The 16,480-nt window shown below is 42.6% G+C and overlaps 1 protein-coding gene across 3 annotated transcripts in view; it reads right to left on the reverse strand.

The window, feature by feature from the left end:
* Nucleotides 1-1,965: 1,965 nt before the first annotated feature.
* dyrk1b (dual-specificity tyrosine-(Y)-phosphorylation regulated kinase 1B) overlaps nucleotides 1,966-16,480 on the reverse strand; it is a 33,425-nt gene continuing 18,910 nt past the window's right edge. For 2 of the 3 annotated variants that reach the window (XM_034528660.1, XM_034528661.1), the window contains exons 2-13: nucleotides 11,444-11,610; nucleotides 10,331-10,450; nucleotides 8,590-8,778; nucleotides 8,325-8,472; nucleotides 7,898-8,047; nucleotides 6,670-6,806; nucleotides 6,065-6,211; nucleotides 5,834-5,974; nucleotides 4,973-5,093; nucleotides 4,676-4,858; nucleotides 3,823-3,926; nucleotides 1,966-3,696 (exon numbers count right to left, since the gene is read on the reverse strand). In XM_034528660.1, coding sequence (XP_034384551.1) covers nucleotides 3,181-3,696; nucleotides 3,823-3,926; nucleotides 4,676-4,858; nucleotides 4,973-5,093; nucleotides 5,834-5,974; nucleotides 6,065-6,211; nucleotides 6,670-6,806; nucleotides 7,898-8,047; nucleotides 8,325-8,472; nucleotides 8,590-8,778; nucleotides 10,331-10,450; nucleotides 11,444-11,610 — 2,123 coding nt within the window. In that variant the 3' untranslated portion in view covers nucleotides 1,966-3,180. The remainder of the gene's footprint in view (nucleotides 3,697-3,822; nucleotides 3,927-4,675; nucleotides 4,859-4,972; nucleotides 5,094-5,833; nucleotides 5,975-6,064; nucleotides 6,212-6,669; nucleotides 6,807-7,897; nucleotides 8,048-8,324; nucleotides 8,473-8,589; nucleotides 8,779-10,330; nucleotides 10,451-11,443; nucleotides 11,611-16,480) is intronic. The other variant, XM_034528662.1, reaches the window with a different exon arrangement.

Here is a 16,480-nt window from a genome sequence, read left to right on the forward strand (position 1 = left end):
GTTTTGCTCAAGGGCACATCGACATGGACTAGCGGAGCGAACCGCCGACCCTCTGATTGAAGGACGACCCTGCTCACCATTGAGCCACAGTCGCAAGATGTGAAACTACAAAAAGACAAACTGCAACTACAAAGAAACACAGTAACTACAAAGAGATGCAAAACAACTACAAAGAGACACACAGCAACCTCAAAGAGACTCAAAACAACTACAAAGAGACAAACAGCAACTACAAACGATGTGATAACAAAAAAACTCAAAGAGAAGCAAAACAACAACAAAGAGACAAAACAACTACAAACGATGTGATGAAAAACAACATCAAAGCGAAGCAAAACAACTACAAAAAGGCACAAAACAACTACAAATGGTGTGATGAAAAACCACCTCAAAGTGACGGGAAACAACAACAAAGAGACACACGCCAACTACAAAGAGACACACATCAACCTCAAAGAGACTTAAAACAACACACAGACACACAACTACAAAGAGACGCAAAATAACTACAAAGAGACATAGCAACTACTAAGAGACGCTAAACAACTACAAAAACAGGCACAAAGAGATACAATATGACACGCAAAGCAACATATTGTTTTTAGTAATTGTGTGCGTTGGGGCAGTTCCTGCCGTTATGCAGTGATTAGTGATGTTAACCATTATTCTGTTTGATCTGTATCTATTGCACTATATTGCTTTATTGAAAACTCAGCAAATTTGTCCCTGTTGGGATCATTTTGATCAGATCTCAGATCTGTGAGGTTTTGATCTGATCAGTTAAGCCCAATGACAGTCCGCTAATATTGCTTCCTGGTTACCATGGTGAGCCACCCTGGTCAAAAGGGTGATCTTCTCTGGTCGTCACACAAACTTCTCTCATGCTTACCAAACAGCTGGGAGTCAAAACCCGCACATGAACCAAAGGAAAACCTCAGACTGTTTGTGATCCACCAGTTTACAACATGTAGTGCTTTAGGTCAGTGCTTCCTTCTAGAACAGGCGCTTCAATCCCTCTGAGACGAGACGCTGACCGGTCGGTTTGGACTCATTTGTCTCCTCAACCAGGTTCTTTGGTATCATGAACTGTTGGTGGCGTTTGGCTTGTAGCTGCAAAGGGAAATCTCTCTCCTTGTTCCGTCTCACAGTATATTGGCATAATGAAAACAACAGGTAACAGTTCCTACAGGTACCAAAGGATCAAGTCAACTTTTCAATTATTGATCTTAAAGTTATTCCCACACTGAGCATGTAGAATATATTGGAAATGTATGACTAAGTGAAACCAAACTCGATCCAAATTACAATAACATTTCCATTAGATGAATGAAAAAAAAATAAGTAAGCATTAATCCAATACATTTTTAAAGCCTCAGAATTTGTGATTAATAGGGTTTTGTTAATGTTCTATTTTAAACACTTATGTTGTCTGTAAATCAAAACAGCAGCACGTTATGATTGGCTGCCTCCTCATGGTTTATATATATATATATATATATATATATATATATATATATATATACACACATATACATATATATATATATATATACACACATATATACACATACATATATACACATATATATACACACACACACATATATATACACACACATATATATATACACATATATATATATATATATACATACATATACATGTATATGTACACACATATATATACACATGTATATATATATATATGTAAATAAATATACACATATATATATATATATATATATATATATATATATATATATATATATATATATATATATACACACATACACACACATATTTAGCATCAAGTGCGTCCTGTGTGACCTGTGGACAAGCTTCATCCTGACTAGACATGAGGCCGTGGATCAGATTAGTAGGAAGAAAAGCGGACATCGCATGTTTGTTTGACTTTGGTGTGCAAAAGTATACTCTTTATTCTTATTATATATCCAACTTTATTTTGCCCCAAACCCCTCCCCTCCACCCAGCCCCCACAACTGGTGGCATTCCCATGTCACCAGTTACTGTCACTGTTACAATAGCCAATCAGAGCTCACCTGCAGAAAGAAGGCAACCAAACAAAGAAGAGCAGAAAAAAGGGTTACTTTCAGTTTGTTTTTTCTTGTTAAATAGTAATAAATACATTGAGATGCAGTGGTTCTTACTTTATCCTTTTCTCTTAAGCAGAAGGGTTAAAAAGTTTTTTTTAATTTTTTTATTTCTGTTTCTGTTTCTATTTCTTTTTATTTCTTTATTGATCTGTGTTGGATCTTTAGCAGCAATCCGGACCAGTTGTCATGGTGATTAGCAGCACAGAGAGGAGGAGCTGTCTAGAGGAGAAACACAACAGGAGGAGGAGGAGGAGGAGGAAGAAGAGGAGGAGGAGGAGGAGATACCTATGAGCGCCAGGAAGTCATCAGTGTCCTGCCACCTTCTCCTCCCTCCACCTCCCTCCCTCCCTCCGTCACCACCAGGTGAAGAGCGACGGAGGGAGGAGAGGTGAGTTGAACACAGACAGGAGTCCTGAATCACAAACACCCTTTGAAACCAACTTCTTTCTTCTCGATGCAGCAGTGTGTGTGTGTGTGTGTGTGTGTTCAGACTGCTCATCTCTAGGGACTGTAAATATGAATACATTAATGTCATAACTGACCAACGTGACCATGAACATGTGATCTTCCACATGGAGTAAAATGGAAAAGCATGGCTCCTCTCTCTCCTCTTCTTCTTGTTGTTGTTCTTCTTCATTCTCCCATCCTCCTCCTCCTCCTCCTCTTCAGGCTTAAACACCAACCAAGTATAACACGCAACTCCTCAAACCCGAGAAAAATCAAATAATATTAAACAACAATAATAATAATATTAATAAAAACAAACTCGTCACAATCATTCCTTTCCAATTACAGTCGCAACAGAAGGACAACAAACTAAAACGGGATAAAAAGGGAGAGTTTTCCCAACATCATCTTCCTCCTCCTTCCTCCTCCTCCTCCTCCTCCCTCTTCCTCCTCCTCCTCCTCCTCCTCCTCCTCCTCCTCCTCCTCCTCCTCTCATGCAGTACAAACTGTCTCCTTCAGCACAAAGTTCACCTCTTTGTCTCTGAACTCTGGCTGTATGTGTGTAGTTGTAGTAGTTGTAGTTAAAATTGTATGGCTTTAGGGCATGGTTCAGGTTTTATCAAGAGTTGGCTGGCCCCTCGTCTGAGTCCGGCCTCCCTCTGCCCCCCGCAGCGGGGTTATTGTTGTTGGAGGCAGGGTAGTAGTCCTCAGGGGGCGGGGCTTGTGGCCCTGGGGCGGTGGGGGCCGTCCGAGTCCGGAAGGCAGACAGTCCGATTGGCAGAGTGAGGGGCAGGGATGCCGAGCCGAACTGAGAGGCCTCCATGGAAGACACCGCCCCCAGGTGGTGCAGCCCTAGGGACACGCCCACATCCATGCTGTCACTCATCTGGGGCGAGGATCCCTGCTGCCCCCCCCCTCCGCCGATGCCCGTCTGTCCGCTCTGCCGCAGGCCGCGCCCGCCGTTCCCATGGTGGGAGTAGGTCGGATGCGGGTGGTGGGGAGGGTCCAGGAAGTGGCGCTGGTGCTGTTGGGAGGCAGCCGGCTTGTGGAGCAGCAACTGGGTGTATGCTGGGTCCTGACCCCCACCTCCACCATCACTGCCTGGCCACATCCTCATCTGCTGCTGGGAGGGAGCCTGGTGGGGGAAGGAGAGAGGTGAGACGCATGCAGTGACAGACATATTCTGCTGGAGTAACATGGACCCAAACCCAGTTTAAGTTCTGAGCTCTGGGGGTCACCAGAGGTGCGACGCTGTGCGTACCTGAGGGCTGGTCATCTCATAGTCTGAATGTGTAACAGCAGAGTTGTAGTAGCGGTTACTGTAGCGGTAGTTGCGGTTGTCATTGGAAGAACCACTGGAGCCACCTGGAGAGAAAACAGGCCACCATTAAACTGCTGCTGGCTTTTCTTTCATTCACGTCGTCATCGTTTTGAAAGCTTCCTCACTGACTGATCAAGATCAATAATAATGTGCTCCTACAGTTTGGGGGGCCGGGCAATGCTGCAGGGGGGCGACATGTGGACTCAGGGTTTACTCCAGTCTGTTGTGCGCTGATGGAGGGTGTGTGTGTGGAAGGAGTTCTTATATTAACGGATTGCAAGAATGTGCACACACAATGGCAAAAGGCCACATTTTACTCACGTTAAACTAACTACTAAACGTTTTTACTAATTCTCAATTCTTAGTGACTTCAGGACCAAGTCCAAGTGAAGAAAAAAAGTGGAAAATGCGGCCAGTCACATAAATAAAATTGCCAGAAACTTGCCAATTGCCAAAATAAATTGCACACAAAATAAATCTGTGAAACTGTTTTTTTTGTGTGTGAACAAAATAACACAAAATAAGGACTTGGTGTGCAGCACTACTGTCCATCAGTAGCAATATCAAGGATCTTTTGTAGAAATAGATATAATCTTTTTTTTTATCAATTGGTGGAAGTTGTTAACTGTTTTAGAAGATAAGAATCCTGATTCTTCTTCTCTTTTCGTCTCCCCCCATGTGGTCTACACTAACGGCCAGATCAAAGGGAATGAGCTCCCTGCAGACATGGTGTCCCGAACCCGAACCCGAACCCGAACCCGAACCCTAGCCGGGGCCTGTTGGTGTACTTTACCAGAGCTAGAAACAGAGCTAGTAGTGGAGGTTGAATGGGAGTGGTCCATGGCAGGAGAGGTGGATGTAGATGAACTGGTGTTGGTTCCTTCATCTGTCGTCTTCTTGAAGAAATTGTGCTGCAGGGCGTAGAATGGCGTGATGCGGCTTTTAGGGTCGTAGTCCAGCATGCGCAGGATCAGGTCTGGAAAGAGGACAAAGCAGTTCTGTTTTGGCTCCTTGTTGGGTTAAGAGGCCGGGCCCGTCACCACACACTGACATATCGTTCACATTCTGGGGTGCTAGCTTCTGTGTTTACCTTTAAACTTCAGGTAGTCACAGGGGGCGTGTCCTGGCTCTCCTGCCCTTCGGCCCCCTGGGCCCCCGGTCTCTACACCCAAAATCTCATGAAGACGCCGTGTGGCTGGGGGCTTATACTCCTGGAGAACACACAAACGCGTATATTTAGAGACAGAAGTATGACTCCACCATACACAAGCAGCTGGAAAACATGCATATATTTGCATTTCCAATACACACAGATGGTTTCCAATGTGTATGTATTTGTTTGAGGTTTGAAACTATCGGATGCTGACACTTGTGTCACCATAAATATAATAAAAGGTGAATGAAAATCTAAATACACATTTAGGTGGATTTTACTAAATAAATCAAAATTAAATTTGTGTCATCTCCTAAATGAACCAAACGTTACCGTTAGATAATGCCTCATTACTTCTTGTTTTTTACTCTTTTATCTTAATTCTGTTATTATACTACTTGTTTTACTTATTACTGTGAGCAATGCTGCTGTAATCCTGTAATTTCCCCACTGAGGGACTAATAAAGGATTATCTTATCTTATCTTATCTTATTTGCATATTGAAATATCACATTTTAGAAAACGGATTGTCTTGAATGTAAGTAATGTTAAATTGTTTTCCTTATTCACATGTAGTGTCTTCAAAATGTACGTACTTTCACAAGACCTCTCTAAAAGAGTTTGTTCTCAGACTCTGATCCAGAAATCTGGTCTTACATCCTCCAAACTTTACACGTTCATTCCTCAAAATGTTCTTTTCTTCTGCCCTGAAATCATGATTTTGCATCCTCCTGTAGATCTAATGTATTTTGTACCACATTGGCTTCTTGAATCAGGGAACTGGTGTGAATCAGATACCTTCTTGATGTCCTTGTTCTTCTTCACTGTCCACAGACCGTCTGACAGCTTGTCAAAATACTTTCTGGCTTTAGGAGCTGCATCCAGCATGTGGCTGGGCGGGACCCCCAGAACCTCCACAATCTTATTCATCTGATCAACCTAAACACACGCACACACACACACAATTAGCTTGGTGACAACATGTGGACAGGATAAGGCTGATGAATCATCGCTCAGCCAATAAGTTACCTCGTTGGAGCCGCTGAAGAGAGGCTCTCCTGTGTGCATCTCCACCAGGATGCACCCCAAAGACCACATGTCGATGGCCAGGTCGTAGGGCATTCCCAGCAGGACCTCAGGAGAGCGGTAGAACCTGCTCTGGATGTACTGGTAGATCTGAGAGCAAGGGCGACAAGAAACTCGATTATTATTTCCTATGCCTCCGATCGGGTCCAACCTGGTCACCTGCGCCTTCATCACCAGCCACTTTCAACGGTCAAATGATGCTCGTGCGGTTTCAGTTGCTGTCCACTGGGAGGAGCCATGTTCTCCTCAGGAGAGCTGCTCAACCACAGGCTGCTTCCTGCCACTCAGCAAATATACCCTTCATACTGAAGACATGACACACTGCTGCCAAAGTAAGGCTTAATTTAGAACTTATTACATTTAGCCTGGAAATCTTCAATTACCGCTTTAACTGGGACATGTGCGTGGTTCATGGATCCACCATTCCTTTATCTAGTTTCAGTGTCACTGGCGGAGGCGTTGAGGCAAAATGATTGTATGTAAAGTAAAGTAATACATGTACTGTAACAGGCCTATGTGGAGGGTGTGTGAGTGTGGATGCTGCTCACCCTCTGTCCCAGCTGGCAGGAGGACCCAAAGTCGACTATCTTGATGGCGGACCTCTTGGGGTTACACAGCAGGATGTTCTCAGGTTTCAGATCGCAGTGGATGATTGACAGCTCTGGAGTGGCCAGGAATAATAACGCTGTTGACAAGAAAAGACATTGTTCTTATTAGGGCTGCTCCATTATGGCAAAAACAGTCAGGATCACGTTATTTTGGGCAAATCTTAAAATCAAGATTATTCAACACCATAATTCATTGACTTTGGAAACATCATGCAATTATTTAACTTGTTTTATTGTCTTTTTAAACCACTTTAAATATAATTCAACTGAAAAACAAATGTAAATAAATAAATGTAATAAATATACTACATTTTATATATATATATATATATATATATATATATATATATATATATATTTGTTTTATAAATATATTATAAATAATATATATACATTTAATAAATAAACTATATATATATATATATATATATATACACAGATTATGTAACTCAAATGTAGTTTGTATTTACAATTATTTATTTACATTTATACACATACAGAACTATATAAATAGAATAATAAATACAAATAAATTGCTTAACATTTTTTATTGACACATCAAAAACCTTCTGAAAAATTCTCAACATAAATAATCAATATATAAACTAATACATATCAATAAATAAGTAAAATATGAATTAGACAAAATGTGTCATCATTGTTCAATACTGAAAACACCTAAAGATGTATTCAAAATTTTGGTAAACTATATTTAACATATTCCAGTCAGAAACACTGTAAAGGAATAATCACAATAATCAATTTATCTCGATTATCTTGTTTTGTACATTTAGAAACCTATTTTAAGGGTTGGCTGTAAGTCATGGGGGAGAGTGGTCATGAGAGTGGTCGTCCCGTAACCACAAGGTACGCGGTTCAATCCCCGCCCTCCCCATAGTTGCATGTCGAAGTGTCCTTGAGCAAGACACTGAACCCCCAGTTGCTCCCCGGGTGCTTTCGTATTTTCTTAAGATTATGTATAGATCACATGTTTCTTGAGGTTGCTCTGTCGTACTGAATTCAATTCAGTTTATTTTGAATGGCATTTGACCTACAATATTCTTCCTTCCTGATTTGGAGCGCATTCACCCTGTGGTCTTTTCGTCCACTAGGGGGCAGACAACCACAAGCTACACTCCACAAACACCTTCCTGTTGGTACCACTCACCTGTACAGAGCTGCTGTGCAAACTTCCTGGTGAGGTTGAGGGAGACTCCTCTGAAGTTGGTGTTTCTCAGCAAATCGTACAGGTTGTAGCTCAACAACTCAAACACCAAACAGAGATGGTTCCTAAACATAAAGTGACGCTTCAGGTGGACTGCACAGAGACACACACACACACACACACACACACACACACACACACACACACACACACACACACACACACACACACACACAGACAGATGGGAGACAAGGAAAAAGGTTACGAGAAAAAACTGAAACAAGAATCCGGTTCTGCAACGGTACTTGACAACATTAAAAGCATTTCCTGTCAATTGCTCTTTAAAAATTCCTTACTTTTTTATTATTGGCTTTCAGTGTGTGTGTGTGTGTGTGTGTGTGTGTGTGTGTGTGTTGGGGGGGGTTCTTACCTATGTAATATTTCATCTCCGTGTCATGCTTGTTCATGAGCTCCAGCAGGCGCAGTTCAATCTGTGCCTGGTTGAGAAAGGCCTTCTTGTTCTTAATGATCTTGATGGCGACCCACTCCTGCTCATGGTGGTCATAGGCCTTCACCACCTGTGGACGGACATCAACACACTTGTGACCTCCCATGCCACGATAACAACACCTGCATTACGATTTCCTTTGTCTTCGTGAGACAAGGAAGGAGAACATTTGATAAAGTTTCCATACCTGTCCAAAGGAGCCCTTCCCGATCAGTGAGTCTATCTCATAGCGGTCCAGCCACTTTTCTCCGTTTTTGACAATGTAGTCGTAGTTGTCGTCGTCGTAGCCGTCGTTGTAGACTTTCCTCTCCTTCTTGGTGCTGCTGTCCTCTGGAGGGACCTGCTGGGCCCGTCGCTTCTTCTTAGTATAGTACACCTGTGGATCGGGAAAGTTATTACTTAGCCATTTTTAAATGAGTTCATGACACAACATCAACATTAAAATCTCCTATGAGAGCACTGCATAAGAAGGCTACCATGGAAACATCTGAGTGGAACTCATGAATCCTACCAACCTTCCACCAATCATGTTCCTCAGCAATAAACTGCTTAAGGCTGCTTAAAGACGTGTTGCCTTTAATTGGCACCTCTCTGTTGGATATTGTTAATGTGTCTTTGCTAACAGGCCGTGTGCCACATTCCTTCAAAGTAGCTGTAATTAAACCTCTCCTGAAGAAGCCCACTCTTAACCCAGAGGTGTTAGCTAACTACAGACCAATCTCTAACCTTCCCTTCCTCTCTAAGATCCTTGAGAAAGTAGTCGAAATCAGTTGTGTGACTTCCTACATCAGAATAGTTTATTTGAGGAGTTTCAGTCAGGATTCAGAAAACACCACAGCACAGAGACAGCACTGGTGAAAATTACAAATGACCTCCTAATTGCATCAGATAAAGGACTCATCTCTGTACTTTTTTTTGTTTTTGTTTTGTTAGACCTTAGTGCTGCCTTCGACACCATTGATCATGACATCCTATTACAGAGACTGGATCAGTCGATTGGCATTTCAGGTACCGCACTAAGTTGGTTTAAATCCTATTTATCAGATCGATCTCAATTTGTATTTGTAAACGATGAAGCCTCAATATATATTTATATATTTATATATACTTACCATATATATGCTTCCTTTGGGCAACATTATCAGGAAACACTCCATCAACTTTCATTGTTATGCAGACGATACTCAATTATATCTATGGATCAAACCAGCTCGCTAAAATTCAAGCATGTCTTAAAGACATAAAAACATGGATGACCTGCAACTTCCTGATGTTAAACTCAGACAAAACTGAAGTTATTTTACTCGGCCCTGAACACCTCAGAGATCAATTATCTGGTGATGTGGTTTCTGTAGATGGCATTGCCCTGGCATCCAACACCACTGTAAAGAATCTCTAGTTATCTTTGACCGGGACTTGTCCTTTAACTCCCACGTGAAGCAAATCTCAAGGACTGCATTTCTTCATCTATGCCTCCCGCCTCAAAGGCCTGGCCTCATTGGTCCGGCCTCTTTCGAGGTGCCTCATGCCTGGTGGCCCTGCCTCCGGCCTCCGTGGCCCTGCTGATGCCCGCCCGCCCACCCGCCCGCCCCCACCTTTCTCCTCTCTCCTCTCTAACTCCTTCTGTTTCATGGATTGTGGAGGTCTGGATCGTGGTCCATGCCTACTACTAATTATTCATAATTTCTGTCATATTCATTGAATGTGTTGTAACTCCTCCTCCGTTGTTCTCCTGAAGGTTTCTTAACTTTTTTTTTCCCCGTCAAAGTTTTTATTCGTTTTTTTTTGGGAGTTTTTCCCTGAGCCTAACCGGATCCCTTCTATACAAACCATAGCATCGCTTCAGGAAAACACACAGACAGCCTGAAAGTGTGATCAAAGGAAAAGACTAACACCAACACAAGTGTGTGTGTGTGTGTGTGTCATACCTCATTGATGTGCTTGTAAGTTTTGATGAGGTCAACAGAGAGTTTCCTCAGTGGGGCGCTGGCAGGGTCTCTGAAACTGGGGGGGATCCTCCGCTGGAGTATGGTCATATCAGACAGCACCTACAGGGAGCAGCAACACGGCATCACACACTCTCTCAGGTTGGAAGCATACCACAATCTATTGTGGTAGGCTTCTTCCCGAAGACTTTAATGAAAACACTGTGTATCAATTTAAAACTCACGTCTCGCAGTTCACATTTGCACCACCAGAGTTTGACAAATATAAACCCTCCACATTTATGTATACATACATATATGACATGAACTGATTATCACATATATAATAATCAGTGACATAAATGTTTGTTAAATCAAAAAGGGATAGTCGTTTAGATGTTTGGAAGTAGGGACTTATCCATAGTCAGTCCATCATCTACCACCTCAAAGAAAATAGAAGCTATACTTTGAATATTTCTACAGCTTCACCTTGCCGCCAAAGAGCCGTTTCTCGAGGAGGAGCTGAAGCTGTAACAGTCATCTGAGCTCTCTTCAAAGCCACGAGACTCCATTGACAAAAACAGTCATTGTTGAAATCCGTTCCATTCAAAGGGAACATTTGTGGAACTTAAACGTTGTGTCTTTGTTGTGTTTGTCTCGTCTTTACAAAGTATTGTTCAATTGTATGACTCACTGAGATTATACATTTCTTTTTGACATGACTGTAGATTCCAGCTACAGTGAAAAGGTCTTGTGAAAAGGTCCCTGAATCATATTTGCTGCCTGTAAAGCTTCAGATATGCACACATTTCATGTATTACACAGCTGCAGAACTATCAGAACTGTAGCTGTTCACCCTGTGGTTCTCAACCTCTTTACTATCCAAGTGACATATTTTATGGATATTTCATAATATATTCAATGCACAACAATTACCTGCAGGACGTTCGTATCAAACAAGTGATCTAGGTGCATTTTGAGCAGATTATTTGCTATGATGAGTATTTTAGAAATTAGTTTGAGACAATTTAGTACTCATCCTGTTTATATCTTCATTAATAATGCGTGTGTGGGTATGCGTCTGTGTGTGTGTGTGTGTATGCGTGTGTGTGTTACCTGCTGCTGCTCGGCCATGGAGTGGATGGAGCTGAAGGAGGGGTGTGTATGTGTGTGCTGGCTGGTCATGGCTGGCTCAGCGAGGGAGAAGCCCTGGGCAGTGGAGGAGGAGGAGGAGGAGGAGGAGGAGGAGGAGGAGGTGGGCGGACATCCTGAGCTGCTTACACCTGGTGAGAGAGGGGGGAGAGAGAGATGATTAGAGGGGAAACCCCAACACTTTAATCCATGTCTCTGCCTCCATCGTTGGTCCGACGAGGCTACAAGTGATCCCAATTGATCCGAAACCACGATCAATGATTATTGGTTTCCATATCGGCCTCACATGCAGTGCCATCTACCAATCAATGATTATTGGTTTCCATAGAAGCAGGACCGGGTTTTTGAAGCTTTTCCCAATATCAATATGTGAATATATAAAATATAATCTTTTAATTCAATGATAACATAACAGGGCTCGTTGGTAATGTTGGCCATTGACAACTTTTTGAGAATTTGACGACCAATTCTCATCCCACTTAACATTACACACAACCTAAAGCTTGGCAACCACTTTAAGTCTGATAAGAAACTCTTACATTTGGCCTCAATCATGCCTTTGACATCTCTCTGTACTGATTGGCCAACTTATACGCTACAATGTATGTGCAGCATCATGCGAAGGCTAAAAACCCTTTTAGGACACAAGTCTAAAAAAACCAACTGGTTCACTGATTACTGCAACTCCTTATTATCAGGCTGCTCTAATAAGTGTCTTAAGTTCCTCCAGTTGATCCAGAATGCTGCAGCTCGTGTTCTCACAAAAACTAAGAAAAGAGATCATCAGTATTAGCTGCTCTGCACTGGCTCCCTGTAAATCAAGAATCACATTTAAAATGATTCTCCTCACCTACAAAGCCTTGATTGGTAATGAACCATCATATCTTAAGGAGCTTGTAGTACCATATTGCCCCACTAGAGAGCTGCGCTCACTAAATGCGGGGCTCCTAGAGTCTCCTGGGATTTGCCTCCTTGCCCCTGCTTCCTGCATCCAGCCCCTGGCCTGGACCTGGCCTCCTTCCCAATGGCCCTGCCTCCTTCTATGTGCCTCCTGCCTCAAGGGCCTGGACTCATTGGCCCCGCCTCTTTCGCGATGCCTCCTGCCTGGTGGGCCGGACTCCTGCCTTCTGTCCATCCAGGGAGAGGGATCCTCCTCTGTTGCTCTCCTGAAGGTTTCTTCACTTTTTTTCCATGTGAAAGGCACACACCCAGCACATAGGTAGCCAATCAGAGCAAGTTTGTCATAACAGTAACAGCTGCTCTATGACCTTTGGATGTAAACACATTCTGGTGGGCTGTGGACATCTAACGCCCAAGAGGGAGTGGTTAAGATCGTCGTGGTTCAAGTCAGCAGATGCTAAGCTAACCGTTGGATTCACTCTTTAGCCGCGTTTCAACAAAGAAGTTCCTTATGATGTGCGATCTGTCTTTTTAAGAGATATCCTTACTTCACTTTTAATGTAATCAAACAAAGAGAAGGGCTCTCCCCTCGTTCTGAAATGATCCTTAGTCGATATTTGAGTACTTCCTTGTTTTGTGATGAAGACCCGGTGTGTTTGACCAATCAGCGATGGTCATCTCGGCAAACCCCACCCTTTTGTCATATTATTGTGGTCAAATCATAGCCGAGTCTCACCAGCTGGGCTGAGCCCCTAGCTCACATAGCAAGTGAGCTCACTACCAAAAACAGAACAGGTGTGGTTTAGAACGAAGTCGGGCCTCACTGCATAATTAATGGGGGGTTTCATTTACGGCGGACAGGGAGTGGCTCAGCTGCCGGACCGAGGGGAGTGATGAAGATCGCCGCTCTCAGTATGTGACGGCCTCTGTCCGAATTAGCAACCAGTGGAGGTCCTTTACTGTCAAGTGGGAAATATCAACAATACAATGGAATGCCTCTGTTCAGAAATGTGATTTAAAATAAGTCCGGTCAGTATGCAAAGAATAAAAAAAGGCACTGTTCGTTTTGATTTGTACCCGATGTGAAAGTTTTGACAGGAGCTCTAACTCACTGTGAAATATGTCAGAATGGTTCAATATTATGAGAATAAAGATGGCGGTATTGCATCTTGGCTCTATGATTTATACACATTGTAGAATGGCACTACTCCACAGTTATGTTCATTTGAGGAGAACTGATCTCATCATTTGTATTTGATCATCCAAACAACCTCAGTGTTTCTCAGCTCATTTGCTATGCACAGGTGTTGAGCTTCCTTTGGGTACGGTCACAAAGAGAACTTGTAGACACTGTCTTCACCTCACATGTTCTACTTTGGGGTACGTGTCGCCATCACGTGGCCTTTATCTATGGATTCACCGATCACAATTTTTCTATAAAAGAGAACCTCGAAATGTGCAGATACAAATTAATCCCTCTTTGCATCTGTACGACCAGTTTTAGTCAAGAATGAGCTGTATTAAAAGAAAACTACAGCAGAAAGTGGGACATGAGAAATTAATGTTTGACTTTTTTACCCACCAAGAATGGTGGGGGTTTGTGTAAATGCAATCTCAGCTGTTGTGATTAAATGGTTGTACCTACTTGTGTAAAATAAAGTCTTTATATAAGTACAGCTTTTATTGTGAAGCAGCACAACTGCAGGAAATACAGTTTGCATTGGGAGAAGGAGGATCATTTAAATGAAATGAAAGTAGGTTACAAGTTACTAAAGCACTGAGCTGAACACGTCCAGACTTTTAGAAATGATACGTTTTCTATATTCACTTGGACTGCACAACTACGGCCAAAATAATACTCAGTTACATTGATCCATTATATTTTAAACGCAGTTATTCATTCATTTTGGGGACAGAATATCTGTATGCCCCTTTCACATTTAAATGAACAGAGCACCGCTTTGTGCTACTTTCCTGCTAACGTAAACCTCTTTGCATCAAAATAAGACTCACAATACGGTTCTTAGAGCATTTTGATTTTGCACGTTAAAAAAAAAGCAGTATATGATTTTTTTCTTTCACAGGATGTTGTTGTTGGGTGCATCCGCAGCAGATTGACAGCGGCCCAAAAAGAGAAGCTGAAACATCTTGAGTACCCCCTGGTGGCTGGCTGATAGTTTAGGAGGCTCTTTTTAAACATTGGTTTCGCAGTCGATCCTGTTCCATTATTTGTGGGAGGCCAAATTTATGATGGCGATTAATATTGGATGAATTGTGCAAACCTCACGACTAGAGGTGTTGATCCAATCCGTTTATACTGAGAAACAACTTAGTTGATGAAGGTGTCCTGCTCCCAAACAGGTGGACAGGACTGCAGGTCAGAGTGGGTGAAGCAGTCGAGAACGGGAATTACATGGCCACGGATTTACATGAACAGAGCTGAGCTCCTGTGCTGTAAAAACAGCACTACACCTCTCTATACCAGTCAATGTTAAAAGATATTTCAGGCCTGCAAAATTAGGGCTATTTTTATATCACTATAGCATAATTCAGGACAGACATTTTCCGTGAACATGTAAGAATAGCCAAACTTTTATAATTATAGGTTCCTCAACATTAATATCTACTATCTACCACACATGGTGTAGATAGTTCTACAACATGATATTAAAAAAATGACTAAATGAGGTTCTATTTGTCAAGTTTTTAAAAGCCACTGAGCAGCTTTGAACCTGTGTTGTTGAACTGCGTGTGCTTGTGTTGTTGGGCTGAGCGCTAAAGTAGGAGAGTCATCCCCGTCAGCGGGCTGTGCTCTGGGTCCTGGCCTGCTTACAGATATGACACTGCTGGAGAGAGGCAGAGAATATCTGCCTAGTGCTGAGAAAGCTGCTCCGTCTCTTTAAGAGACTCAGAGGCACTCACAGCACTTCCTCAATCTGGCATCCCCCTTCTTGCGCTGCCATTGGCCGGGGCCCCCTCTTTCTCTATCAGCTGATTCGCTGTTGGTATCTAAGGGCTGGCTGGCCAGCGCTCTATAAATAAACCCAGTGCTGTCTCAGCAACCAACCTACAATACTCATTAGCTCCTTCTCTCTCTCCTGCTCAGCAAGTAGCTTCCAATAGCAGGCCTGGCTCTCAGTCTGACATACTCTCCCCTAGCAACCCAACCCCCCCTACCAGCCGCTCTCTCCTCCCCTTCCTTGATCACCCTTCCTGCTCCCTCAAACCTGCTCCACCTCTGAATACGAGTCTTGTCCGTCATCCCTCACTCCCGTCTTGGGTGTTCAAGCGGATGATGACACATTTCCTTGTTTTTGGCAGACCGTCTCATCTCTCCATCAGCGTTGTTGTGTTGGTGCACAATAATGTAAAAATATTCAGGGTGACGGCGAGGAGTCACTGCAGGCAGCACGGCAACAAGGCCAGAAACCTTCCTGCTCCACAACAAGTGGCTGGATGAGGAGAAACTACACTGGGCCAACTGTGAGCGTACCAGAGTCCATCGGTTGGGCAACGCCGCCTTGAAGGGGTCTCTTTGCCAGTAGTGTGTACACACAAATCCATTTCAGCACGACTGTAGTCAACACCACTTGAGCCAGAGACAAGTCCAAGTTTGAGTGTTTTCGAGATCGGGTGAAGACAAACAAACTGAGTATTAGAGCATTTAATATAATGGTGATCACAACTCAGTGAAGACTACCATACAAAAAAAACATCTAAGGGACTGGAGTACTTCATCCCTGGTCTAAAAATCCTAATGAACAATGCTTAAACAGACATATTACAAACAACTGGTCCAGGTTCACTGTTTTTAAACATGAGAACTAGCTAATACAGCAACACAAAACAAATGAAAGGAGCTGTTCATTTGGTTCCCTGCTTATGTATGTATGTATGTATGTATGTATGTATGTATGTATGTATGTATGTATATATATATATATATATATATATATATATATATATATATACACACACACACACACACACACACACATTTATAAATGACTGTAAAGAGAACTTAATGACCTGGCTGGACAAAAACATATCAAAAGCCACCTCCACAACGTGTTGAATGGAGAAAGACTTTCTGTCTCTCGT

The sequence above is a fragment of the Cyclopterus lumpus genome, chromosome 25 (genome assembly GCF_009769545.1).
Source record: "Cyclopterus lumpus isolate fCycLum1 chromosome 25, fCycLum1.pri, whole genome shotgun sequence".
Taxonomy (NCBI): Eukaryota; Metazoa; Chordata; class Actinopteri; order Perciformes; family Cyclopteridae; genus Cyclopterus; species Cyclopterus lumpus.